Source organism: Mobula hypostoma, chromosome 2 (assembly GCF_963921235.1).
Source record: "Mobula hypostoma chromosome 2, sMobHyp1.1, whole genome shotgun sequence".
Classification (NCBI taxonomy): domain Eukaryota; kingdom Metazoa; phylum Chordata; class Chondrichthyes; order Myliobatiformes; family Myliobatidae; genus Mobula; species Mobula hypostoma.
The window spans coordinates 151,319,508-151,347,055 of record NC_086098.1 but is presented as its reverse complement, the minus strand read 5'-3'; the positions used below and the strand labels follow the sequence as shown (position 1 = coordinate 151,347,055).

Here is a 27,548-nt window from a genome sequence, read left to right as displayed (position 1 = left end):
TCCTGATGATTGATTTAACTGTACTCCAAGGGACATTTCAGTGACTTGGAATTTCTCTTATATCCATCTCCTAACCTTTTTGCGGAGTTGCTTGGAGTATTCCTTTATCTTCATGGTGTAGTTTTTGCCAGGATACTGACAACTGATACTGTGCAGTTGGACTTTCCAGATAAGGTGTATTTTTACTACAGTCAATTGAAACACCCTGACCACACACAGGTCTCCGAAAATATATCTCCATATAACTAACTATGTGACTTCTAAAACCAAGTGGCTGTGCCGGTGATGACTTGGTGTGTCATATTGGGGGGGCGGGGGCGGGGTAAGTACTTATGCAATCAATTATTTTGTGTTTTCCATTTGTAATTAAATCAGATCACTTTGTAGAGATCTGATTTCACTTTGACACGAAAGAGTCTTTTTCTGTTGATCAATGTCAAAAAAGCCAAATTAAGTCTACTGTGATTCAATGTTGTAAAACAATAAAACATGAAAACTTCCGGGGGGGGGGGAGAATAATTTTTATGAGCACTGTACCTTTCTGAACTCACTCAAACTGACATTTCACCACCTTCAAAGGTGCAGAGGTCAAAGCCATGGTACATAAAGAACCAAAGTACCCAGGGAACATGCAGTATCATGCCATAGCTTAGCCATATGGAAAATTATAAGTTTTAGCTACCAGCATTATTAAAAAATATATCAAATTTAAAGAATTCAATAAATCAAAGAACCCCATAATAATGAAAAATACATCAACATCCAAAAGCAGATCCACACTGGTTGTTTAATGTTAAAATAATCCCTGATAAACAAAATTCTGTAATCTTGGCATTATTACTGATAAATTTGATATACAAACATAATTTATTTTTATTTGGAACAGTTCTGGGAATAACTGTTATAAGGAACAGGAGGAGGAAGGAAAAGGGCTTTAATGAAGAGCAGAACGACTGAGAAAATGACAATGAAATAAGTCTGTAGGTTCCATTTAAGATTTCAAATAAACACATTGAAACAAAAGCACATCTAAAGATTAGATTTCAAAAATACAGTAATTTGTATCGTGATATCAGTCAGCACGTCCATAAGCTATATTTTTAAAAAGGTGGGGTATTTTATCCTTGTAAAAATATCTCTATGCCACTTAGTGCTTGATGTGGATGGTGATAATCTGTTTGCTGAGCAGCTTTTCTGAGGGGCAATTAAATTAAACAGTTCCTTCTACAACTTGTCGGTGGGGGAACCACTGGATTCTGATCGGTCGGAACCATGCTCTTGGCCATTAGTTCTTCCTGAGACAACATCTGACGGCTTCTTTTTCACTGCGTGCAGTGCATAATTGACACTACAGTTACTGATCCAAGTCCAGGAACCAAACAGCGGATTAAACAGCATTCCATTGACAGCTTCCACTGAGAATCCACCTGGGACAAGTAAAGCATAGTTAAATATTTCGCTTTCATAAAATATGAATGTTGACACAATGAACTTTCCTGTAGCAATAAATGAAACACCATAACCATAAATTACCAGTGAACTGTTTGTGTTACTGAACAAGAAATCAGCATCCAGGCCATGCTCTCTTCTCGCTACTACCACTGGGCAGGAAGTACAGAACCCTCAGGTCCCACACCACCAGGATCTGGAACAGTTATTACCCTTCAATCAGCAGGCTCCTGAACCAGGGTGGATAATTTCACTCACCTCAACACTGGATTGATTCCACAACCTAGGGACTCACTTTCAAGGTCCCTACAACTCATGTTCTCAGTGTTATTTATTCTGTTTTGTTTGCACAATGTGTCTTCTTTTGCACATTGGTTGTTTCTCAGTCTTTATGTATAGATTCTATTGTATTTCTTTATTTTCCTGTAAATGCAAGAAAATGAACCTCAAGGTAGTGTATGGTAAAATATACTGTATGCACCTTCATAATGAATTTACTTTAACTTTGGAGAGTATAGCAGAGAATTGCTGATTCTATTGTATTTCTTTGTTTTGTGGTTGCCTGCAAGATGAATCTCGTTTGCATATGGTATACATACTTTGATAATAAATGTACTTTGAGCTTTGACAGACTGCAATACTTTATTCCAAAAGAATTTGTAAAAAGGAGTACTGCTTATTCAAGTGATTACATATAGCAGGACTGCTGCAGCGACTCTTAAGGACCTTCAGCTTCATGTCTCTCACAATTGTTTGCTCAGCATTCTCAGCTCTCAGTGCGATGAAACCATTCCATAAACTCCATTCGAGTAAATAAAACAAAAGGACAAAAAAAACAGACTTGTTCTTCTGTAGTTAGCTTCAGACAAACAAGCCAAAACTTGCTCCTCTGCTCCTTGATAATATTGTTCATTGGGGCAGCACTTTGTCAAGCACCTCTGCTCCATCCACCAGAAGCAGAACTCCCAACATTCCCTTTCTGACATATCAGTCCACAGCCTCCTCTTGTGGCACAACGAGGCCACCCTCAGGGTGGAGGAACAAGACGTTATATTCCATCTGGGTAGCCTCCAACCTGATAGTATGAACAAAAGAAAAACTGCAGGTGCTGCATATCAAAGTAATAGGTACAAAATGCTGGAGAGACTCAGCAGACCAGGAAAATGAGTAGACAGTTGACGTTTTGGGGCGAAACATTTCATTAGAACTTCAGTAAGAATATTGATTTCTCCTTCCAGTAAAAAAATTCCCTCCCTCCTCTTCTCCTATTCCCCACTCTGGCCTTTTACCTCTTCTCACCTATCACTTCTCCTTGGTGCCCCTCATCCTTCCCCTTCTCTTATGGGCCACTCTCCTCCCCGATCAGATCCCTTTTCCTCCAGCCCTTGACCTTTCCCACTCAGCTGGCTTCACCTATCACCTTCCAGCCGTCCTTCTTCCCCTCCCTGCACTTTTCTATTCTGGGCATTATCTCCCTTCCTTTCCAGTCCTGATGAAGGGTCTTGGCACAAAACCTCACCTGTTTGTTCAATTCTATCGACGCTGCCTGTCCTGCTGAGCTCCTCCAGCATTTTGAATGCATTGCCTTGGATTTCCAGCATCTGCAGAATTTCTTGTTTTTATCATATCATATCGTTAATGGTTTGGCACATGGCCAAGTGATTAAGGCGTTGGTCTAGTGATCTGAAGGTCGCTAGTTCAAGCCTCAGCTGAGGCAGCACGTTGTGTCCTTGAGCAAGGTACTTAACCACACATTGCTCTGCGACGACACTGGTGCCAAGCTGTATGGGTCCTAATGCCCTTCCCTTGGACAACATCAGTGGCGTGGAGAGGGGAGACTTGCAGCATGGGCAACTGCTGGTCTTCCATACAACCTTGCCCAGGCCTGTGCCCTGGAAACCTTCCAAAGCGCAAATCCATGGTCTCACGAGACTAACGGGTGCCTATATATTTTTTAAAAAGTTTTTGCCGTTGTTGTTTTGCTTTGTGTGCTCCTGCTGAATATGATGGGCATGTTGGCAGTGGAATGTGTGCCAACACTTGCAAGCTGTCCCAGCACATCGTAAGGTTGTGTTGGTTATTAACGCAAACGATGATTTCACTCAATGTACATGTGATAAATAAATGAATCTGAATCTGAACATTTTAACTAAACCATGTTGGGTCATTACTTGAATTACAATAAATAATTTGACCTCCTTACCCATAAAGAGGTTTACAAAGTTATGAAAGGTATAGATAGGGTAAAGGCAAGCAGGTTTTTTTCAGCTGAGGTTGGGTGAGACTACAATAGAGGTCATGGGTTAAGGGTGAAAGGTGAAATGTTTAGGTGAAACTCCTTCACTCAGAGGCTGTTGACGAGCTGCCAGTGGAAGTGGTGAATGTAGCTTCAATTTCAACATTTCAGAGAAATTTGGATAGGTACATGGAGGGGTATGGATGGCTATGGTCCAGGTGCAGGTCGATAGGATGAGGCAGATTAATAGTTCAGCACAAACTCTATGACCCACTGGATGCTAGAAATTTGTCCAGCTCTTCAGGGCCAATGAGTTTTTCCAGTCCATCAATTTTAAAAGATATTAATATATCCATTAATAAAATAAACCATGTTGGGTGATTACAGTTTCACCTTAACCATAAAAACCTTTTCAATCTAAATTGCATTAAACTATACTTCTGCCTTTCTCTGACAAATAAAACTAAAATTTAATAATTCACATTACTCACTGGATGTTAGAAAAGTCTCCAGATTTTCAGGGCTAATGAACTTGTCCCATTCGTGTGTCCCACTCGGTACAATTCTCAATACGTGCTCAGCTGCTACGATTGCCATTGCATAGGACAGGAACGTTCGGTTTATTGTTGTGATAAAGAGCGATCCTTCAGGCTATATCAAAGAGCAAAAATGATTTACATAGAACATTACAGCACAGTACAGGCCCTTCGGCCCACAATGCCATGCCTATCCTTTAACCTACTCTATGATCAATCTACCCATCCCTTCCACGTAGCCCTCCCTTTTCCTATCATCCATGTGCCAATCCAAGGGTCTTCTCTATGCCCCTAATCATTAGGGCCTAACGTATCTGCTTCTACCTCCATCCCTGGCAGGGTGCTCCACACACCCACTATTCTCTGTGTAAAATACTTACCTCTGACATCCCCTCTATACTTTCCTCCAATCATCTTAAAAGTACGTCCCCTCATATAAGCCATTTCTGCTCCGAGAAAGAGTCTCCGGCAGTCTACCTGATCTGTGTCTCTTATCTTGATCGGTGCCTCTCATCTTGTACAATGACCTAAAGCATGTAATTAACTCGTTTCGCCTCTGGACAAAAGTTGATTCTGTCTACAAATTGTAAAAGAAAGCTCAAGATCTTTACAGGTCTCTCATCATAAACAGTGTCCATAAATGGTTGCTTATAGTATTACAAACAAGACTCTCAGAACCAAGGTACTTTCAAGCAGATTTACTATCTCGGAAACATCCTCTAATCCTAATACTGTCCCAAGATGGGGAAGCAGAGTAATCTTGGCTATTCCACTTCACAATGAAAATGGCCAAAGAACACTCTCCCATAAAGCTGCGACTGGTGAAGCACCCGGGCAACAGTTGTTGTATGCACAACCTCTCCCATCTCAGCCACTGAAGCTTGTAAATCCTCCAGAGTTGTCAAAGGTCTCTTGGTGGCCGCCCTCACTAGTCCCCTTCTTGCACAGTCACTCAGTTTTTGGGGACGGCCTGCTCTAGGCAGATTCATAGATGTGCCATATTCTTTCCATTCCTTAACGATGGACTTAACTGTACTCCAAGGGATATTCAGTAGTGAGGTAGTGTTCATGGGTTTAAGGTCCATTCAGAAATCGGATGGCAGAGGGGAAGAAGCTGTTCCTGAATCACTGAGTGCACGTCTTCAGTCTCCTGTATTATCTGAATGGTGGCCGATTAGGAAAAGGGGAGGTGCAACGAGACCTGGGGGTCATTATACACCAGTCATTGAAAGTGGGCATGCAGGTACAGCAGGCGGTGAAAAAGGCGAATGGTATGCTGGCATTCATAGCAAGAGGATTTGAGTACAGGAGCACGGAGGTACTACTGCAGTTGTACAAGGCCTTGGTGAGACCACATCTGGAGTATTGTGTGCAGTTTTGGTCCCCTAATCTGAGGAAAGACATCCTTGCCATAGAGGGAGTACAAAAATGGTTCACCAGATTGATTCCTGGGATGGCAGGACTTTCATATGATGAAAGACTGGATCGACTAGGCTTATACTCGTTGGAATTTAGAAGATTGAGGGGGGATCTTATTGAAACATATAAGATCCTAAAGGCATTGGACAGGCTAGAAGCAGGAAGATTGTTCTCAATGTTGGGGAAGTCCAGAACAAGGGGTCACAGTTTGAGGATAAAGGGGAAGCCCTTTAGGACCGAGATTAGGAAAAACTTCTTCACACAGAGAGTGGTGAATCTGTGGAGTTCTCTGCCACAGGAAACAGTTGAGGCCAGTTCATTGGCTATATTTAAGAGGGAGTTAGATATGGTCCTTGTGGCTACGGGGATCAGGGGGTATGGAGGGAAGGCTGGGGCGGGGTTCTGAGTTGGATGATCAGCCATGATCATACTGAATGGCGGTGCAGGCTCAAAGGGCCGAATGGCCGACTCCTGCACCTATTTTCTATGTTTCCTCCTGGTGATAGCCCTGGGTGGTGGGGGTCCTTAATGTTGGACACCTTCTGAGACATCGCTCCTTGAAGCTGTCCTTGATCCTATGGAGGCCTGCACCCAGGAGGAAGTGGACTAATTTTACAACTGCCTGTAGCTTATATCGATTCTGTGTAGTAGCCCTTCCCTGACATACCAGACAGTGATGCAACCAGTTAGAATGCTCTCCACAGTACATCTATAGAAATATGTGAATGTCTTTGGTGACGTACCAAATCTCATAGAAACATAGAAAACCTGAAGCAGAAACAGGCCCGTCAGGCCACTACGCTGTGCCAAATGCACTTACTTTAGAAATTACCTCGGGTTACCCACAGCCCTCTATTTTTCCAAGCTCCATGTACCTATCCAAGAGTCTCTTAAAAGATTCTATCGTATCCACCTCCACCACTGCTGCTGGTAGCCCATTTCACACACTCACCACTTTCTGCGTAAAAAAACTTACCCCTGACATCTCCTCTGTACCCACTTCCAAGCACCTTAAAACTGTGCCCTCTCGTGATAGCCATTTCAGTCCTGGGGAAAAGCCTCTGACTATCCACATGATCAATGCCTCTCATCATCTTATACACCTCTCATCCTCCACTGCTCCAAGGAGAAAAGGCCAAGTTTACTCAACCTATTCTCATAAGGCATGGTCCCCAATCCAGGCATCATTCTTGTAAATCTCCTCTGCCCCCCTTTCTATAGTTTCCACATCCTTCCTGTAGTGAGGTGACCAGAACCGAGCACCGTACACCAAGTGGGGTCTGACCAGTGTCCTATACAGTTGTAACATTACTTCTCGGCTCTTGAGCTCAATCCCACGGTTGATGAAGGCCAATTTACCTTAACCACACAGTCAACCTGCGCAGCAGCTTTGAGTGTCCTCTGGACTTGGACCCCAAGATCCCTCTGATCCTCCACAATGCCAAGAGTTTTACTATTAATACTATATTCTGCCATCATATTTGACCTACAAAAATGAACCACCTCACACTTATCCGGGTTAAACTCCATCTGCCACTTCTCAGCCCAGTTTTGCAACCTATTGGTGTCCTGCTATAATCTCTGACAGCCCTGAAACTCCTAATAATTTCCTCAGACTCCTAATGAAATATAGCCACTGTGATGATTTCTTCGTAGCTACATCGATATGTTGGGCGCAGGTTAGATCCACAGAGATGCTGACACCCAGGAACTTGAAATTGCTCACTCTTTCCACTTCCAACCCCTCTATGAGGACTGGTGCGTGTTCCCTTGTCTTAAACTTTCTGAAGTCCACAATCAATTCTTTGGTCTTACTAACATTGAATACAAGGTTATTGCTGTGACACCACTCCGCTAGCTGATACATCTCATTCCTATAGACCCTCTCATCACCATCTGAAATTCTGCCAACATTGGTTGTGTCATCAGCAAATTTATAGATGTGATTTGACCTGTGTCAAGCCACACAGTGATGGGTGTGAAGGGAGTAGAGCAAATAGAATACAATTAAGACTTTTTCCCCAAAATCTTACCTTTAACACTTGTGCAGCACATCCAATAAATGTCCCCACGTCATTAACATGTTCTACAACTTCAGAAGCTACAACGGCATCAAACGTACCCGTAGCCTCCATTGCCATCTCCTCCAGAGCACAGGCAGTGTACTCCACCTGTCTCGTCAGTACGGGATCAAATGACCGGTGCAGCTCTGCTGTTCTGATGTTCTCTTCCAAAGGATCAATTCCAACGACCAGTGCTCCAAGACGACCTAGTGGCTGAATGAGCAAAAAGTCAAAATCATCATCAGGACATCCATGGAAATGAATAAACGGTCAACATTTCGGCCCCAGACCCTTCAACAGGAGTGGAAATACCCTTCATCAGAACATCCATAGAAATGAATAAATGGTCAACATTTCGGCCCCAGATCCTTCAACAGGACTGGAAAGACCCTTCATCAGGACATCCATGGAAGTGAATAAACAGTCAACATTTCGGCCTGAGACCCTTCAACAAGACTGGAAAGGGAGGGGGAAGAAGTCAGAATAAGAAGATGGAGAGAGGAGAAAGAGTACAAGCTGGCAGGTGGTAGATGAGACCAGACGGGTGTCGGAGGTCTCTCGCTAAATTAGTACAGGTTTCTTAAGGAATTAAGGAATTGAGTTCAAGTTTCTTAAGCAAGGTAATGTTGCAGCTCTTGGAATATTGTGCTCAATTCTGGTCGCCTCATTAGAGGAAGGACATGGAAGCTTTAGACAGGGTGCAGAGGAGACTTACCAGGATGCTGCCTGGATTAGAGGACATGACTTATGAGGGTAGCTCGGGCTTTTCCCTTTGGAGCAGAGGAGGATGAGAGATGACTTGAGCTCATAAGCCGCCTGAGAGCCCATAAGTAGATCAACAGAACAAAGACCATCATCCTCGACCTCGAGGGATAGCCACAACGACGACATCGAGTGGACAGCCAGAGACCTTTTCCAGGGCATAAGTGGCTAATATGGGGAGGGGTGAATGGACGAAGGCATATGGGGGATATCAGAGATAAATTCTTTACACAGTGGTGGTGGGTGCACGGAATACTTGACCTTCGAGTACACAAGGACATTGTAGGCTGGAGGACCCGCACTATGCTGTAATGTTCTAATGTTCTGTGAAATAAATCTGATCGAAACCGGCACAAAGGATTGCGGCTCGAGTCCGCTAGGGAAGTCGAAGGCCCAATGTCTGAACTGGGTTTGTTTCGCTGTTGTTCTGTTGCTGCTGCTTGGGTTGTCCCGTAGATGTTACACTGATGCCGAAATGTGTGGCGACTCTTGTGGGCTATCCCTAGCATATCCACGTATGTTGGTTGTCACCATCATTAAGGGCGCTCACCACCCAGGACATGCCCTCTTGACGCACTGCCTTCTTCAGCTTTTGAAGATGCCCTTGCTGGTGGGGAGGGCTGTCCCTGTGCCAGGGCTGGCTACGAACACAACACTTGCAGCTTTTTTCAAATCGTGCACATTGGAGCCTCTGTATTGAACAGATTTATCCTTCATACATTGTACTGCAATTTAAATGCCTTAACGTATTTATTTATTTAATGGCTCAGGAAAATAAAACTACATCTGTGCAAGTTCCTGCAGCACCTGGTGATCTGCGATCTCTGCCTTGGAGGCTGACGTCAGAACACCTTTCATGAGGGTGAACTCTTGCAGGGCCTCAGACTCTGATGGTGTACGTAGTAGGGCACTGAAAATCTGTGCCAACAATCTGGCAGGGGTGTTCACAGACATCTTCAGTCTCTCACTGCCACAGTCAGAAGTTCCCACCTGCTTCAATAGGGCAACAATCGTACCAGAGCGGAGTGAGCTGCCTTAACCACCATCGCCCAGTTGCACTCACATCTACTCTGATGACGTGCTTTGACAGGTTTGTCATGGCCAGAATCAACCCCTGCCTAAACAAGGACCTGGACCCGCTGTAAATACCTATCCCGACAACAGGTCTACAGCAGATACAGTCTCACTGGCTCTCCACTCAGCACTGGATCACCTGGATAATAGCAATACCTAGGGCAGGCTGCTGTTTATTGACTACAGCTCCGAGTTCAACACTATCATAATCTCAGTTCTAATCAACGAGCTCCAAAAGCTGGGTCTCTGTAACTCCCTGTCGAACAGGATCCTCGACTATGTCATTGGAAGACAACTGTCAGTGCAGCCCGTGAATAACATTCCTCCTCGCTGACAATCAACACAGGTGCCCCTCAAGGATACGTGCTTAACCGACCGTTCTCTTCTCTACTTCAACAACTGTGTGGCTAGGCACAGCTCAAACGACATCGATAAACTTGCTGACGACACAACTACTTTGGACGGTGACGAGAAGGTGTACAGCAGTGAGATAAATCAGCTGGTTGAGTGGTGTCAAAACAACAACCTTGCAGTCAGTGTCAGTAAAACCAAGGAATTGATTGTGGACTTCAGGAGGGGAAGTCGAGGGAACGCACACCAGTCCTCATCGAAGGATCAGGAGTGGAAATGGTGAGCAGTTTCAAGTTTCTCGGTGTCAACATCTCTGAAGATCTATCCTGGGCCCAACATACTGATGCAGTTCCAAAGAAGGCACAACAACGGCTGTATTTCATTTGGAGTTTGAGGAGAATTGGAATGTAATAGAGTTAGAGAGAAGAACAGCACAGAAACAAGCCTTTCAGACCATCTAGTCCATGCTGAACAATTTAAAGTGCCTACCCCCACTGACCCACACAAGGACAATAGCCCTCCATTCCACTATCATCCATGTACCTAGCCAAACTTCTCTTAAATGTTCAAACCGATCTCGCATGTGCTGGCAGCTCATTCCACGCTCTCACCACCCTCTGAGTGAAAAAGGTTCCCCTCTTGCATACCTTAATCATTTCACCTTTCACCCTCAACCTATGACCTCCAGTTGTGGGCCCACCTAACCTCAGTGGAAAAAGCCTGCTTGCATTTACCCTATCTATATCACTCATAATTTTGTAAGGCTTTACCAAATCTCCCTTCAATCTTCTTCATTCAAAGGAATAAAGTACTAACCAATTAAAAAGTTCCTTATAACTCAGGTCCACCAGTCCCCGCAACATCCTTGTAAATTTTCTCTGCTCTCTTTTAACCTTATTTAAATCTTTCCTGCAGGTAAGTGACCAAAACTGCACACAATGCTCCAAATTAGGCCTCACCAACATCCCATCTCCTGTACTCAATACTTTGATTTATGAAGGCCAATGTGCCAAAAACTTTCTTTACAACCTTATCTACCTGTCCTGCCACTTTCATTGAATTATGGACCCGTATTCCCAAATGGTCTGTTCTACTGCACTCCTCAGTGCCCTAACATTCACTACCCTGGTTGGTCCTACCAAAGTGCAACACCTCGCACTTGTCTGCATTATATTCCATCTGCCACTTTTCAGCCCATTTTTCCAGCTGGTCCAGATCCAGCTGCAACTTCTGATAGTCTTCCTCACTGTCCACTACTCCCCAACCTTTGTGTCATCTGCAAGTTTGCTGCTCCAGTTAACCACATGATCATCCAGATCGTTGATATCGATGGCAAACAACAATGGACCCAGCACCGATCGCTGTAGCACTCCACTAGTCACAGGCCCCAGTCAGAGAGGCAGCCATCTACTACCACTCTCCAGCTTCTCCCACTAAACAAATGTCTAGTCCAATTTACTACCCGACCTTGAATATCAAGTGACTGAACCTTCCTGACCAACCTTCCATATGGGAACTTGTCAGATGCCTTGCTAACATCCATGTAGACAACATCCACTCCCTTGCCTTTATCAATATTCCTGGTAACTTCCTCAAAAAAAATCATTAAGTTTGCTTAGACATGACCTACCATACACAAAGCCATGCTGACTATGCCAATCAATCCCTGTCTATTCAAACACTCATATGCACGGTCCCTTAGAATACCTTCCAATAACTTTCCCACAACTGATATCAGGCTCACCAATCTATAATTTCCTGGTTTATGTTTAGAGCCTTTCTTAGACAGAGGAACAACACTATTAGCTTCCAATCCTCCAGTATCTCTCCTGTCGCTACAGTTGATTTAAATTTCTCTGCTAGTGTCCCTGCAGCTTCAGGACCTGCCTCCCACAGGGTCCGGGCAACAATCTGTCAGGCCGTTGGGATTTATCAAGACAGCAAAGACCTCCTCCTCTGTAATTTGTATCGGGTCCACGACCTCAGTGCTGCTTTGCCTCACTTGGAGTCTATATATCTGTCCGTTTCCCAAGTAAATACAGATGCAAAAAAATCCACTTAAGATCTCCCCCATCTCTTTTGGCTACAAATAGATTACCATTCTAATCTTCCAGAAGATCAACTTTGTCCCTTACAATCCTTTTGCTCTTAAAGTATCTGTAGAATCCCTTGGGATTCTCCTTTACCTTGTCTGCTAGGGCTACCTCATGCCTTCTTTTAGACGTCCTGATTCCTTCAGGTGTTCTCTTGCACTTCCTATACTCCACAGGCACCTCATTTGTTTCCACTTCCCTATACCAGCCTACGCACCTCATTTTTGTTTCTTAACCAGCACTTCAACATTTCTTGAAAAGCAAGATTCCCTAAACATGTTATCTTTACCTTTTATTCTGACAGGTATATACAAGCTTTGTGCTCTCAAAATTTCACTTTTGATGGGCTCCCACTTACCAAGTACATCCTTGCCAGAAAACAGCCTGTCTGAATCCACACTTGCCAGATCCTTTCTGATACCATCAAATTTGGCCTTTCTCCAATTTATAATCACAACCTGCAGACCATACCTATATTTTTCCATATTTACTTTAAAAAGTGCTGGAATTATGATCACTAGATGCAAAATGTTTCCTTACACAAATTTCTGTCACCTGCCCTTTCTCATTCCCCAATAGGAGATTAGTATCGCACTTTCTCTTGCTGGGACTTCTATGCACTGATTAAGGAAACCTTCCTGAACACAGTTGACAAACTCTATTCCATCCAGTCTTGCCATGTCACCAAAGATTCTCACAAATTTCTACAGATGTACTGTGGAGAGCATTCTAACAGGCTGCATCATCATCTCGTATGGAGCGGCCACTGCACAGGATCAGAAAAAGCTGCAGAAAGTTGTAAACTCAGCCAGCTCTATCATGGGCACCAGCCCCCTCCCCGACCCCCAGCATCGAGGGCACCTCCAAAAGGTGATGCTTCAAAATGCAGCATCAACCTTTAAGGACCCCCATCACCCAGGACATGCTGCCTTATCATTGCTAGCATCAAGGAGGAGGTACAAGAGCATGAAGACACATACCCAACGTTTTAGAAACAGCTTCTTCCCCTCCACCACCAGATTTCTGAATGGACAATGAACCCATGTACCTCAAGATTTTCTTCTTTTTTTTTGCACAGTTTTGCACTGCTTAATTATTTTTATATATGCAGTCTTTCTTATTATAACTTAGTTTTTTTATGTTTTAGACTGTACTGCTACTGCAATACAACATATTTCATGACATTTGCCAGTGATATTAAATCTGATTCAGATATTTTGGTACTGATTATTACTAATATTAGTAATCTGTACACAGTCAGTGAATCGGTTCATCACTTTCACAGGCAATTTCTGTACCTCACATAGTAGTCCTCCTCCACAGCCAACGTCTAAAATCCGGAAACCATCAAGGGGATATCCTAAATGTGTTTTCTCACTGTACATTAATAATCTGTCTCTAGAAAGAAATTAAAAAAACAAAATCAACCACCTTTCTCCAGCAAGCAGCTTCAAAATACAACAATGTGAAAAATAAAACTAGACATTGCAATTCTTAAATGGTGTGCATATGACTCGGATTTTACGCTGAATAAACTGGATGTTAGATTTAAGGACTGGACAGCTAAAGGAATAACAGCTATTTGCAATATAATGAAAGAAGGAACACTGTTCAGTTTTGAAATGCTCAAAGAGAAACACTTATTAGAAAAACAAGGCTTTTACCGGTATTTACAGATGCAACAGTATGTTAATAGGAGGGTTAAAAATGTAACCAAGGCAAGTTCATGTCTGATAGAGCTATTTAGAAAAGCATATAATTCAGACAACAGCAGCAGAATAATTTCAAGTGTTTATAAGGGTTTGTCAAATCTTAAAAAACATTCGATTTCACACATTAAAACAAAATGGGAGAAGGAAGGAGGGATAATAATATCTGAGGAAGACTGGACAATAATATGGAGATATCAATGGAAGTGTACCAGTTCACAGAAATGGAGGGAGTTCAGGTGGAAAAACTTGAGAAGATATTTTATTACACCCTCTCAGAAATCCCATTATAATAGTAACTCCCCTGCTTGCTGAAGAAACTGTGGAAATCAAAATGCAAACCATTATATTTTCTGGGAATGCCCCGTTATCAAAGACTATTGGAGTGGGATACATAATGCCCTACAAGACATCTTTAAATGTGAAATACCCTTAGAGAGTAAGACCATATATTTTGGGTATATACCTCAAGAATGGTTGAAAAGAGATAAATATTTAATGAAACCAAGATGAGGAAAAACTTCTTCAAACAGAGAGTGGTGAATCTGTGGAATTCTCTGCCACAAGAAACAGTTGAGGCCAGTTCATTAGCTATATTTAAGAGGGAGTTAGATATGGCCCTTGTGGCTAAAGGGATCAGGGGGTGTGGAGAGAAGGCAGGTACAGGGTTCTGAGTTGGATGATCAGCCATGATCATACTGAATGGCGGTGCAGGCTCGAAGGGCCGAATGGCCTACTCCTGCACCTATTTTCTACGTTTCTATGAATGTACTGCTGGTGGCTGGTAAAAAGACCCTTACCAGGAAATAGTTATCTCAGGAGAGACCAACTTTAAATGGATGGATGGAAATTACAATGGACATTTACAAAATGGAGAAGATAACAGCATCTGTTAATCATAAGTTGGAACAGTGTTATTCATACTGGGAAAAAATGGTTTAACTACGTAACACCTCATTTTATTTTCACAAGTCAATGAGTATGTTGTAAACAAAAATCACTCCCTACTCTGTACATAGTTTTCTTCTTTTGATTGTTCTTTCTTTCCTCTCCTTTCTATAAATGTATACCTCAGATAAATATTACGTGGAGATTTGTGACAAATATGATTATATGATATAAATGTACAGTATCTGAAATACATCTTATGGAAATGTTTGATGATGGAAATTCAATAAAAAATAAATTACAAAAAAAATAAATAAAATTATATCTTAGGTCTGCGGTTTCAAATTCTGACTGTACACTTGTTACAGTAAATGTCCATATTCAGAAATGATAATCAATAATTGATCACATTTAAGCAAAAATAAAACTTTATATCAACTTATAAAGTAATAGCTACAGTGATACAGTATATAGGTTTTGCAATATTTTGCAAAATAAAACCAAGACTGAAACCTCCTAGAACAGTCTAGAAGATAACAAAATGACAATAGTGTTGAGCTTATTATATTTGGTCTGAATTTGACCTAGCTTGAAAGTTCAGGAGATGATTATGGGTTTGAACAGAAATATGCTGAAAATAAATAAGTCTGCACTGGCTTCTCCTGGGTAGGAAGTCTTGAGCAAGGGCTCACTGCCTCAGGTTCTGCAGCACGAGATTCAGGACCCCGGTGAAGAGAAGTTTTTTCACTCAAAGAATGTGAACCTGCAATTTGCTTGAGGAGAACACAGAGCGTAGAACATTACAGTACAGTACAGTACAGCCCAAGATGTTGTGCCAGCTTCTAAACCCGCTCCAAGATCCATCTAACCCTTCCCTCCTACATAGCCCTCCATTTTTCTTTCATCCATGTGCCTATCTAAGAGTTTATTAAATGTCCCCGATGTATGTAACTGTCCCTACCACCACCCCTGGCAATGCATTCCACACACCCACCACTCTCCATGTTGTAAAACCCCAGCCCCTCACATTTGCCCTATAGTTTTCTCCAATCACCTTAAAATTATGCCCTCTCGTATTAGCCATTTCTGGCCTGGGAAAAAAAAAATCTCCATTGTCCACTCTATCTATGCTGCTTATCATCTTGTAGACGTCTGTCAAATCATCTCTCATCCTCCTTCACCCCAAAGAGAAAAGCCCTAGCTCACTCAACCTATCCTCATAAGGCATACTCACTAATCCTGGTAAATATCCTCTGCACTCGCTCTAAAGCTTCCACATTCTCCCAGAGATGTCAGGGGTAAGTTTTTTACGCAGAGAGTGGTGAGTTTGTGGAATGGGCTGCCGGCGATGGTGGTGGAAGCGGATACGATAGGGTCTTTTAATAGACTCCTGGACAGGTACACGGAGCTTAGAAAAATAGAGGGCTATGGGTAACCCTAAGTAACTTCTAAGGTAAGGACAGGTTCGGTACAGCTTTGTGGGTCGAAGGGCCTGTATTGTGCTGTAGGTTTTCTATGTTTCTAGAATGAAGCTTCAAGAACTGAACCCAATATTCCAAGTGAGGTCTAGCCGGAGTTTTATAGAACTGCAACATTACCCCGGGAACTCAACCTCCTGACTAATGAAGGCCAACACACCAGATGCCTTCTCAACCACCCGATCAACTTTTCAGAAGGAAAAGACATCAAGGCATTGATGAGTGGTAATATAGTATTTATCATATTGAATGGTGGAGCAGACTCGAAGGTGTAAAGTTCTATTTTTTTATGTAAGACAAGCACATAGATCTTTGTTTGTATGCAAGGCACTGTTCATGTTGTGTAAAAAGATGAAATTGCAGTGTTAGAAACTTGTCTATTGGAACCAATAAATATTAAGCAATCAAAATAATGGAAGACAAAACATTTTAATAAAATAAACAATGAAAAGCATAAATTCTCACATGAATCTCTACAAAGAATAGCGCTACTATGGCCTTGCATACAACAAAGTAACTTTTTTCGCAACAAGTATTAAGCACATCATAGACACAAGATTCTATAGATGCTAGAAATCCAGAGCAACACACACCAAATGCTGGAGGAACTCAGCAGGTCAGGCAGCGTCTACGGAGGGGAATAAACGGTTGATGTTTTGGGTTGAGAGCCTGGAAAGGAAGGAGGGGGAGCCAGAATAAGGAGTGGAGGGAGGGGAGGGAGTACTAGCTGCCAGGTGATAGGGAGAGCAGATTTGTGGGTAAGGTGGGTGGATGAAGTGTGAAGTTGGGAGGTGACAGGTGGAAAGGCTGAAGAAGGAATCTAATGGGAGAGTGTTGCCAATGGGAGAAGGGGCACTAGAGGAAGGTGATGGGCAGGTAAGGAAAAGAGTAGGGATAAGAGGGGAGCAAGAATGGGGGGAATGGAAAAAAGAGAGAAGGGGGAAGGGGAGAAATAACCAGAAGTTGGACTACTTGATCTGTTCATGCTATCTAGATGGAGGCTACCCAGATAGAATATGAGGTGTTGTTCCTCCAACCTGAGTGTGGCCTCATCGTGGAAGCAGAGCAGGCAAATTGGAATGGGAACGAGAAGCAGAATTGAAACGGACAACCAGGGAAGGACACATGTCTGTGATAGGGAGTCTGGGTGAGCCAAGCAATTCCTACATTTACAACTAACACAAGCTGTGAATGGGAAGGTGATCGTACCGGATAAAAGGAACACGGAGATCATTCAATGAATGTAGAGCTGCAAATTCTCCATTTCTGTCCCACCATTTTTGTGACAAGGCCTGAAACTTCTTCATTTCGCCAGGTTCCACAGTTGTCTTTGACGCGCTGTACATCCTAATAAGGCAAAGAAGCAACATCACAATGGTCTCAGGACTTCTTCAGATCTAACATAGTTTTCCTATCAAGATGGTATAAGTTCAAGATTCAAGACTATTTAAAGTCATTTTCTGTACACAAACGTAAAGGAGAATGAAGTAATTGTTATTCCGGATCTAATTCAGCACAAAAAAAATCATAGTAAAGAACACAATGATAAAGAGAAACCACAATAAATATAAATACATTTAATAGCTTCTATACATGGATTGATTTTATGTCCATAAAGTGACACTAGGCACAGGAGCACCTGAACGCAAGGTGACTAACAGGGAATGATAAAGTATTGGTGGTTGGGGTGGGGAGGTGTTGATCTGCCTTACTGCTTGGGGAAAGAAACGATTTTTGAACCAGGTGGTCCTGGTGTAGATGCTACACAGCCTCATCCCTGATGGGAGAGGGACAAACAGTCCACGAGCAGGGTAGGTGGGATCCCTTATTGAGTTACTGGCCCTTTTCCGGCACCTTTCTGTATATATGTCCTTGATAGCGGGAAGCTGCCGTAGGTGTAAGATTCTGTTGTCAAATCTGAACTGGTAAATAGATTTATTATTGTCACATGCACTGAGGTACAATGAAAGACTTGTTTTGCATACTGTCCATACAGATCAATTCATGACACAGTGCGGTGAGGTAGAGCAAGATGGAACCATAGAACATTGCAGCACAGAAACAGGCCTTTTGGCCCTTCTTGGCTGTGCTGAACCATTTTTCTGCCTACTCCCACGGACCTGCACACGGACCATATCCCTCCATACACCTCTCATCCACGTACCTGTTCAAGTTTTTCTTAAATGTTGAAAGTGAGCCTGCATTTACCACTTCATCTGGTAGCTCATTCCACACTCCTACCACTCTCTGTGTGAAGAAGCCCCCCCTAATGTTCCCTTTAAACTTTTCCCCCTTCACCCTTAACCCATGTCCTCTTGTTTTTTTCTCCCCTTGCCTCAGTGGAAAAAGCCTGCTTGCATTCACTCTATCTGTACCCATCATAATTTTATATACCTCTATCAAATCTCCCCTCATTCTTCTCCGCTCCAGGGAATAAAGTCCTAACCTATTCAACCTTTCTCTGTAACTCAGTTTCTCAAGTCCTGGCAACATCCTTGTAAACCTTCTCTGCACTCTTTCAACCTTATTAATATCCTTCGTGTAATTAGGTGACCGAAACTGAACACAATACTCCAGATTCGGCCTCACCAATGCCTTATACAACCTCACCATAACATTCCAGCTCTTATACTCAATACTTTGATTTATAAAGGCCAATGTACCAAAAGCTCTCTTTACGACCCTATCTACTTGTCATGCCACTTTTAGGGAATTTTGTATCTGTATTCCCAGATCCCTCTGTTCTACTGCACTCCTCAGTGCCCTACCATTTACCCTGTATGTTCTACCTTGGTTTGTCCTTCCAAAGTGCAATACCTCACACTTGTCTGTATTAAACTCCATCTGCCATTTTTCAGCCCATTTTTCCAGCTGGTCCAAATCCCTCTGCAAACTTTGAAAACCTTCCTCACTGTCCACTACACCTCCAATCTTTGTATCATCAGCAAATTTGCTGATCCAATTTACCACATTATCATCCAGATCATTGATATAGATGACAAATAACAACGGACCCAACACTGATCCCTGTGGCACACCACTAGTCACAGGCCTCCACTCGGAGAAGCAATCCTCCACTACCACTCTCTGGCTTCTTCCATTGAGAGAGATGAGATAAGACAACAACAATGCAGAATAAAGTGTAACAGCTATAGAAAAAGTGCAGTGCAGGCAGACAGTAAAGCGTAAGCTCCTAACAGGGGAGATTGTGATAGCTCAGTCCATACACCAGTACATCAAGGGAAAATTAAAACAGAATTTGCAATAAACTCACAGTTACAGAGAACGAGCAGGCAGGTACAAGGCAGATTGTGACATTAAGAGTTCTTCAGCTTAGCCCTCTGCAGAATTGACAAGAGCTTTTAAAAGCTTACCACAGCGAAAGGTGAAATGATATTTCTCATGGAATCTATAAAAGCAATCTATAACCACTTCTGTCATGGCCTGGTGTGGAGGCACCAATGCACAGGATCACAAGAGGCTGTGTAGGGTTACAGACTCAGGCATGAGCCTCTCCACCACCGAGGATCAGGGAATTAAGGGAAGAAGGCAGAGAAAGAAAGAAAGGTTGTGGGCAGGGGAGGGGAAAAGAAGGGGTGAGGGACTACAAGAATAGGGGGGGCAGAAATAAAGGGACAAACAAAGGGGAGAGACTACCACAAGGCCTGGACACCATTCCCACACTGATATCTCCATCCATGCCCTCTTGTACTGCCATGCTAAGGTCAAACGCAGGTTGGAAGAGGAACACCTTGTATTGCCTCTGGGCAGCCTCCGACCTGATGCACCAACATTGATTCCTCTCCACTACCCTCTGTTATCCCTACCATCCTCATTCTAGTAGGTCTCACCTCTTCTCTTCCCCTCCCCCGACCCTCATGACCTCCCTCTGGTGTCCCTCGTCCTTCACTTTCTCCCAAGATCCATTCTCCTCTCCTAGCCAATTCCTGCCTCTCCCACCTATCGCCTCCCAGCTTCCTGCGTCATTGCCACCCCCCACCTACCGTCCCCCTCACCTGGTCTCACCTATCATCTACCAGCTTGTCCTAAAACACCACCCCCCAACCCCCAGTCTACCTTCTTATCTGGCTTCTTCACCCCTTTCTTTCCAGTCCGAATGAACGGCCTCAGGCCAAAACGTCGACTTTTTATTCCTCACCATAGATGCTGCCTGACCTGTTGAGATGGTGTGGGGGTGGGTGTGTGTGTGTATGTGTGTGTGTATGTATGTATGTGTGTGTGTGTATGTGTGTGTGTGTATGTATGTGTGTGTGTGTGTATGTATGTATGTGTGTGTGTATGTATGTGTGTAGTGTATGTGTATGTGTGTGTATGTGTGGGTGTGTATGTGTATGTCTGTGTGTGTGTGTGTATGTGTACGTGTGTGTGTGGGTGTGTATGTGTGGGTGTGTGTGTGTGTGTGTATGTGTGGGTGTGTATGTGTGTGTATGTATGTGTATGTGTGGGTGTGTATGTGTATGTATGTGTGTGTGTGTGTGTATGTGTACGTGTGTGTATGTATGTGTATGTGTGGGTGTGTATGTGTGTATATGTATGTGTGGGTGTGTATGTGTATGTATGTGTGTGTGTGTGTGTGTGTATGTATGTATGTGTATGTGTGTATATGTGTGTGTGTGTGTGTGTGTATGTGTGTGTTTTTGTTTTTGTTTGTTTCTGGATTTCCAGCATCTGCAGAATCCTTTGTGTCTGTAAACTTCTTGCCACATTTTTCGCTGTAGTTGCCACCCAATGACCTAATTTGCCCGCTGCAAGGACGATTGCTCTTCGTAAAGGGCATTTGACACCGACTAGGCAGCTGCCGAAAGCTCCGGAAGGCGAGATCGTCCACAAATGATCCCGCTGAAAAACTGCTCACCCCTGGGTGGGGGGTGGGGGTGCGGGTGAGGTCCGGGTGGGGTGGGGGGTGCGGGTGAGGTCAGGGTGGTGGTGGGGCTGAGGTTAGGGTGCGGGTGAGGTCAGGGTGGGGTGGGGGTCGGTGGGGGCTCGGTCCTGGAGGGAGAGAGGACTTTCTCACCGGACGCCGGCCGTGCTCCGCGCCTCGCCGCAGCCTCTCCCCGCCGGGGGCCCCCGCTGCCCGATCGCTGGCGGCGATGCTCCGAAGTTCGCCCATAGCCCGAGCCGGAGCCCCGAACACCGAGCCCGCAGAGCCATCGCACCGCGGAGAGACGGCGGGAGCCGCACACGTCCCCACCCCCAGCGCTCTCCGGCCGCGGCTCGGCTCGGCTCGGCTCGGCTCCGCTCCGATTACAGTCCGGCGGAAACACGGGCAGCCGACAGCTCGGCCCCGGACAGACATCGGAACCAGGGTCAATATCACCACGATACGCCGTGAAATGTGTTGTTTTAGGTTTATTGGTTGAAATTAGGTTTATATAAATTACAATAAGAAATACAGATAACATTAATTTAAATAAGAAGTGCAAACAAGGTTGCTTAAAGTTATAGCCGGGGGTGGTAATGAGGACAAGCGCCCACTACCGATTAAAAACTCCCAATGGCCTCTGACAACCGAGTCCGGCTCCCGGTCTTCACGTGTGGCGGAGCGGAACCGTTCCTACTGACAGGAGAAGTGGCAAAGGCGGGTTACTGGCGCCTTCAGACCAGTCGCAGCTCAGCCAGGAGAGGGAAAACTCTGATCTAAAACCTCGGCTGCCTGTTGGCTATAACCGCTCATGGGGAAGGCTTCGGGAGTAAGAAACATCCGGAGCTGGAGTCCCTAAGGCTGAGTTCAATGCTGACTGGCAACTCCTCAGACGCTGCTGGTCTCTGCCGTTCCTTTGGGTTCATCAGATGTGCGGAGAGGGGGAGTTTGCTACATGGGCAACAGCTTGCTCTCCATATTGTCCTGTCCTAGTCTGCATATCTAAACAGCCCACTGATCAACTCTGACCGTCGGAGGCCTCAGCAGTGTATTAAAGACCAAAACAGTGAGGTGGTTCATTCTGAAATCTAATGGTGGAGGGGAAGGAGCTGTCCTGGACACGTTCAGTCTCGTACTCCGACCTTGGTGGTAGTAATCATCCGTCCTGGATGCCGGAGGTCCTGAACAATGGATGCCGCCTTGTTGAGGGGAGGGGTCGGGTATACCCTTCAACAATGGTGTGGAAAGGTGAAACAACAGAGCGCCACGTGGGTGACTAGAAGTGTACAGACCGGAATGGAAACTTCTGTAAAGGATTGACAGTCATTGAATGGTTTATTGTACATAATTTTATTTTTGAATAAAGTATATTTTGAAATTTTTAAAAAAATCTCCGTTTGAAGTTGTCCTCGATGCTGGGGGCGGGAGTGTCCACGATAGAGCTGGCTGAGTTTGCAACTTTCTGCATCTTTTTCCGACCCTGTGCAGTGGCCCTTCCATACAAGACGATAATATAGCCTGTTGGAATGCTCTCCACAATGCATCTATAAAAAAAAATCGCAATTCTTTGGTGACGTACAGTACAAATTCTCCTCAAACTCATAAAATATAGCCGCTGTCACGCCTTCTTTGTGGTTACATCAATACTGTGTGATCGTGAATCTTTCGGAGGGTAGGCCTCAAAATCCCCGGCCTTGCCTGCTTTTGGCGACTGAGAAGGAGGTCGAATCGTTCGGGCAGAGATGGCGCTCAGTACTCGATGTTGGAGAGCTGATCAGAGCTCGAAGTTTTCGGATGACTCAGAGTCGGATTGTGGTCGGCATGGCAGGGAGAGTTTTTCTTCCTTCTCCCGTCTGCATGAGATGTGGAACATTTGAGAAACTTTGAACTTTACTGTGCTCACGGACTTCTTCATCAAGTTATGGTATTGTTACACTGTTTGTAACCATATATTATAATTACGTGGTTTTGTCAGTTTTTTCAGTCTTGGTTTGTCCTGTGTTTTGTGATATCACACCGGAGGAAATAATGTATTATTTCTTAATGCATGCATTACTAAATGACAATAAAAGAGGACTGCATGTCTTCATAATCATAATACTGTATGTTGGGCCCAGGATAAATCCTCAGGGATGTCGACACCCAGGAATCTGAAACTGCTCACTCTTTCCACTCCTAATTCCTCGATGGGGAATTAGCTTCCCCCGACATCCCCTTCTGAAGCCTCACAATCAATTTCTTGGTCTTGCTGACGCTGAGTGCAAGCTTGTTTTGTTTCAACACCACTCAACCAGCTGATCTGTCTCGCCCCTGTACGCCTCCCTGGCACATCAGAAATTCATACCAACTATAACTGCGTGGCCTGCAAATGGAGTTCGAGCTGTGCCTGGCCGCAGCTGAGGGTGGAAAGGCAGCAGAGCAGCAGGTTAAGCACGCTAAGTGACCGCAGACGCTGGAAATGTTGAGCAGTGTGCGGAAAGTGCCCCAGGAACACAGCCCGGCCGCTCTGCTCCTCCTTCAGTTGCTCTCTCCACAACGCTTTATCCAGTAGAAGCATAGCAAAACTCGCCCCCTCCCTCCAGTATTTTATGCTTCCCCCTCCACAGATGCTGCCAGACTTGCTGAGTGCCTCCAGCATTTCAAAGTTCAAAGTGAATGTATTATCTTACCATATAGTACCCCGAGATTCACTTTCCTGCAGGCATCCACAAGAGAATAAAGCAACACAATAGAATTCATGAAAAGCTATACATAAATAAAGACTGACAAACAACCCAAGTTCAAAGTACATTTATTATCAAAGTATGTATATTAATACAACCTTGAGATTTATCTCCTTACAGGCAGCCAAAAAAAAAATCCCAATGGAACCCGTTAAAAGAAGACGGTTAGACACCCCATGTGCAGGGAAAAAAATCAAACCGTGCAAACAATAAAAGTAAGCAAATGACATTCATAGAAACATAGAAAACATAGAAATTAGGTGCAGGAGTAGGCCATTCAGCCCTTCGAGCCTGCACCGCCATTTATTATGATCATGGCTGATCATCCAACTCAGAACCCTGCACCAGCCTTCCCTCCATTCCCCCTAATCCCTTTAGCCACAAGTGCCATATCTAACTCCCTCTTAAATATAGCCAATGAACTGGCCTCAACTGTTTCCTGTGGCAGACAATTCCACAGATTCACCACTCTCTGTGTGAAGAAGTTTTTCCTAATCTCGGTCCTAAAAGGCTTCCCCTTTATCCTCAAACTGTGACCCCTCATTCTGGACTTCCCCAACATCGGGAACAATCTTCCTGCATCTAGCCTGTCCAATCCCTATAGGATTTTATACGTTTCAATCGATCCCCCCTCAATCTTCTAAATTCCAACGAGTACAAGCCCAGTTCATCCAGTCTTTCTCCATATGAAAGTCCTGCCATCCCAGGAATCAATCTGGTGAACCTTCTTTGTACTCCCTCTATGGCAAGGATGTCTTTCCTCAGATTAGGGGACCAAAACTGCACACAATACTCCAGGTGTGGTCTCACCAAGGCCTTGTACAACTGCAGTAGTACCTCCCTGCTCCTGTACTCGAATCCTCTTGCTATAAATGCCAGCATACCATTCGCCTTTTTCACCGCCTGCTGTACCTGCATGCCCACTTTCAATGACTGGTGTATAATGACACCCAGGTCTCGTTGCACCTCCCCTTTTCCTAATCGGCCACCATTCAGATAATAATCTGTTTTCCTGTTTTTGCCACCAAATTGGATAACTTCACATTTATCCACATTAAATTGCATCTGCCATGAATTTGCCCACCCACCTAACCTATCCAAGTCATCCTGCATCCTTTTAGCATCCTCCTCACAGCTAACACTGCCACCCAGCTTTGTGTCATCCGCAAACTTGGAGATGCTGCATTTAATTCCCTCATCCAAGTCACTAATATATATTGTAAACAACTGGGGTCCCAGCACTGAGCCTTGCGGTACCCCACTAGTCACCGCCTGCCATTCTGAAAAGGTCCCGTTTATTCCCACTCTTTGCTTCCTGTCTGCCAACCAATTCTCTATCCACATCAATACCTTACCCCCAATACCGTGTGCTTTAAGTTTGCACACTAATCTCCTGTGTGGGACCTTGTCAAAAGCCTTTTGAAAATCCAAATATACCACATCCACTGGTTCTCCCCTATCCACTCTACTAGTTCAGAACTGAAGTTCAGGAAAGTGAATCCACAGCCACGAAGCTGGTCATCACTGCAGCCGATCCAGTGGCTCATGAATTGCAGGCCATGGCCTCAGTTCAGCGCAGAGAACAGTAGGCCTCTCAGAGCGGTGAGCTGAACATCAGCTTGTCGCGATTCTCACCTCACCTTCTCAATTTGACCTGGTGCTTAGATCGGCCAAAACTCGGGACCTTCCTCAGTCTCAGACCCAGGCCCTGCCGCCTCGATGTACTCTCAGGCCCGGGCTATACCCGACCCTGATCTTGGCCTGGCACTTAAATCGACCAAACAGTGGGTCATACCCCACTCTCGGGTCTGGGCCCGGGCCCCACAGCCTCAATTTGGTCCATAACCACCAAGCCGCAACCATCCTCCACCTTCGAGACCTCAGTTCACACCACAAAAATGCCAGTTTGTACAGGTGATTCAAAAGCTCAGCTCCAAAAGGGAAGTTACAGGCTATCGACTGCAGACATTGTACCTGAGAAAAAGTGTGATGAATACAGTAATTTACAGTATCGTTTGTTCGGTTTGCTACCAGCAAGTCATCGCTCTGCTTCAGCAACGCCATCTTATACAGGAATGTGCAGATCTTATTGAAACATATATTATTAAGGGATTGGACACACTGCAGGCAGGAAGCATGTTCCCGCTGATGGGTGAGTCCAGAACCAGAGGCCACAGTTTAAGAATAAGGGGTAGGCCATTTAGAACAGAGTTGAGGAAAAATGTTTGCACCCAGAGAGTGGTGGATATATGGAATGTTCTGCCCCAGAAGGCTGTGGAGGCCAAGTCTCTGGATGCTTTCAAGAAAGAGATGGATAGAGCTCTTAAAGATAGCGGAATCAAAGGTTATGGGGATAAGGCAGGAACTGGATACTGATTGTGAATGATCAGCCATCATCACAATGAATGGCGGTGCTGGCTCAAAGGGCCGAATGGCCTACTCCTGCACCTATTGTCTATTGTTTAGAAGAAGACAAGCCGTGCGTAAATGCATATGTACATACAGAGAACATGAGTTGTAGAGTCCATAGGTTGTGGAATCAGTTTGTATTTTCACTTAGAGATGTAGTTCAGAACAGGTCAGTCCAGCAATTCACCGATTTAACCCCAGCCCAATCACAGGACAATTTACATTGACCAATTAACCTGCTAATCAGCACGTCTTTAGACTGTGGGAGGAAACCGGAGCACCCGGAGGAAACACATGCGGTCACGGGAAGAACCTACAAACAGAAGATGCCAAAATTGAATTCTGAACTCCAAGCTGTAATCGTGTCACACCACCCACTACGCTACTGTGACAGTTTAGCGTTGAGGTGAGTGGTGTTATCCATGCTGATTTTTGAGTATGATGGTTGTAGTGATTTATACTTGTGCATACTAGCTTACACCATAGCCTACACAAGTGGGCTACGCCGTTGTGAGCATTTATACTTGTGCATTGGTGTGTCTGCGTCGCTCTGCAATTCACCGCCAAAACGCTAGTTGGTGGTGGGGTTTCTATGCAATTGTGTTGAAATTCTTCGTGTTTAAGCTCAACACAAGGAAACTCAAACTTCAAACAATGGCGACTGAAACTGAAGGAGGGTGAATTTTCTGTGCTTGTCCGGCCACTGAGAGACATGGACGAGGAAATGCATTTCAAATATGTTCGGTTGTCGGCAGGTAGATTTGACGGTTTGGTTCATCGTCTCCAACCATTTACTTCACATCAGTGTACGCACAGTATACTGAGAGACTGGCAATCACCATTCGAGTTTTAGCTTCAGGTGAAAGTCAACAGGCCGTAGCAGCTAGCTACAAACTGGTCCTCCACTGGTCAAGCACAGGGTCCTCCATAATTTCGGAGGTCTGTAAAGCTTTATGGAAAGCATTGCAGCCAGAGTTCCTTCCCTACCCCTCAGTCGCCCAGTGGGAAGCTATTGCAACGTAGGAGGAAATGCGATGCTACCAAGCAGACCAATCACAGTTGTTGTGGTCTGCGTCACCGCAACGCATAGTTACATTTTGGGAAAGGTGCGTGTTTAACTACGGCGTAGGGTTCGGCGTAGAGTACAGTGTAGGGTATGCCGCTACGCCGTATCTATGGCGTACATTTGACGCACAAGTATAAATCAGCCTTTATGGAATCTCTAGTGCACATAAGGTTTTTCCTGTAATTGTTAACTTTGGGGGAGAAAGTACAATTTTAACTGGATAAGCAGTTAAATAACATCAAATACAAAATAAAATTTGGTTTTACTTGCAGAGGTGGGGAGAACCAAGGGAACGTATGCAACAGGGTGGAGAGCAGAGTTAATGCAAGAGATTCTGCAGATGCAGGAAATCTTCAGGTTTCATTATCATTCAACCGTACGTGAATGTAGCTAAATGAAGCAGCATTCCT

The 27,548-nt window shown here is 44.4% G+C and overlaps 1 protein-coding gene across 1 annotated transcript; it reads right to left on the bottom strand.

Moving 5' to 3' along the window:
• Nucleotides 1-768: 768 nt before the first annotated feature.
• coq3 (coenzyme Q3 methyltransferase) lies at nucleotides 769-21,333 on the bottom strand. The gene is made up of 6 exons (XM_063073284.1): nucleotides 21,094-21,333; nucleotides 17,268-17,405; nucleotides 13,282-13,381; nucleotides 7,674-7,916; nucleotides 4,177-4,336; nucleotides 769-1,427 (listed from the first exon to the last, which is right to left on the bottom strand). Exons 1-6 carry the CDS (start codon nucleotides 21,228-21,230, stop codon nucleotides 1,225-1,227), a joined length of 981 nt encoding a protein of 326 aa, XP_062929354.1. The 5' UTR covers nucleotides 21,231-21,333; the 3' UTR covers nucleotides 769-1,224.
• Nucleotides 21,334-27,548: the final 6,215 nt, after the last annotated feature.

Coding starts and splice junctions, on each gene's coding strand:
- coq3 (XM_063073284.1), bottom strand. CDS start 21,230: ATGGCTCTGCGGGCTCGGTGTTCGGGGCTCCGGCTCGGGCTATGGGCG. Junction 13,382..17,267: donor CTCCGTGTTCCTTTTATCCG/GTACGATCACCT, acceptor ATTTCTTTCTAG/AGACAGATTATTAATGTACA. Junction 4,337..7,673: donor GTGCTGCACAAGTGTTAAAG/GTAAGATTTTGG, acceptor TCTTTGATATAG/CCTGAAGGATCGCTCTTTAT.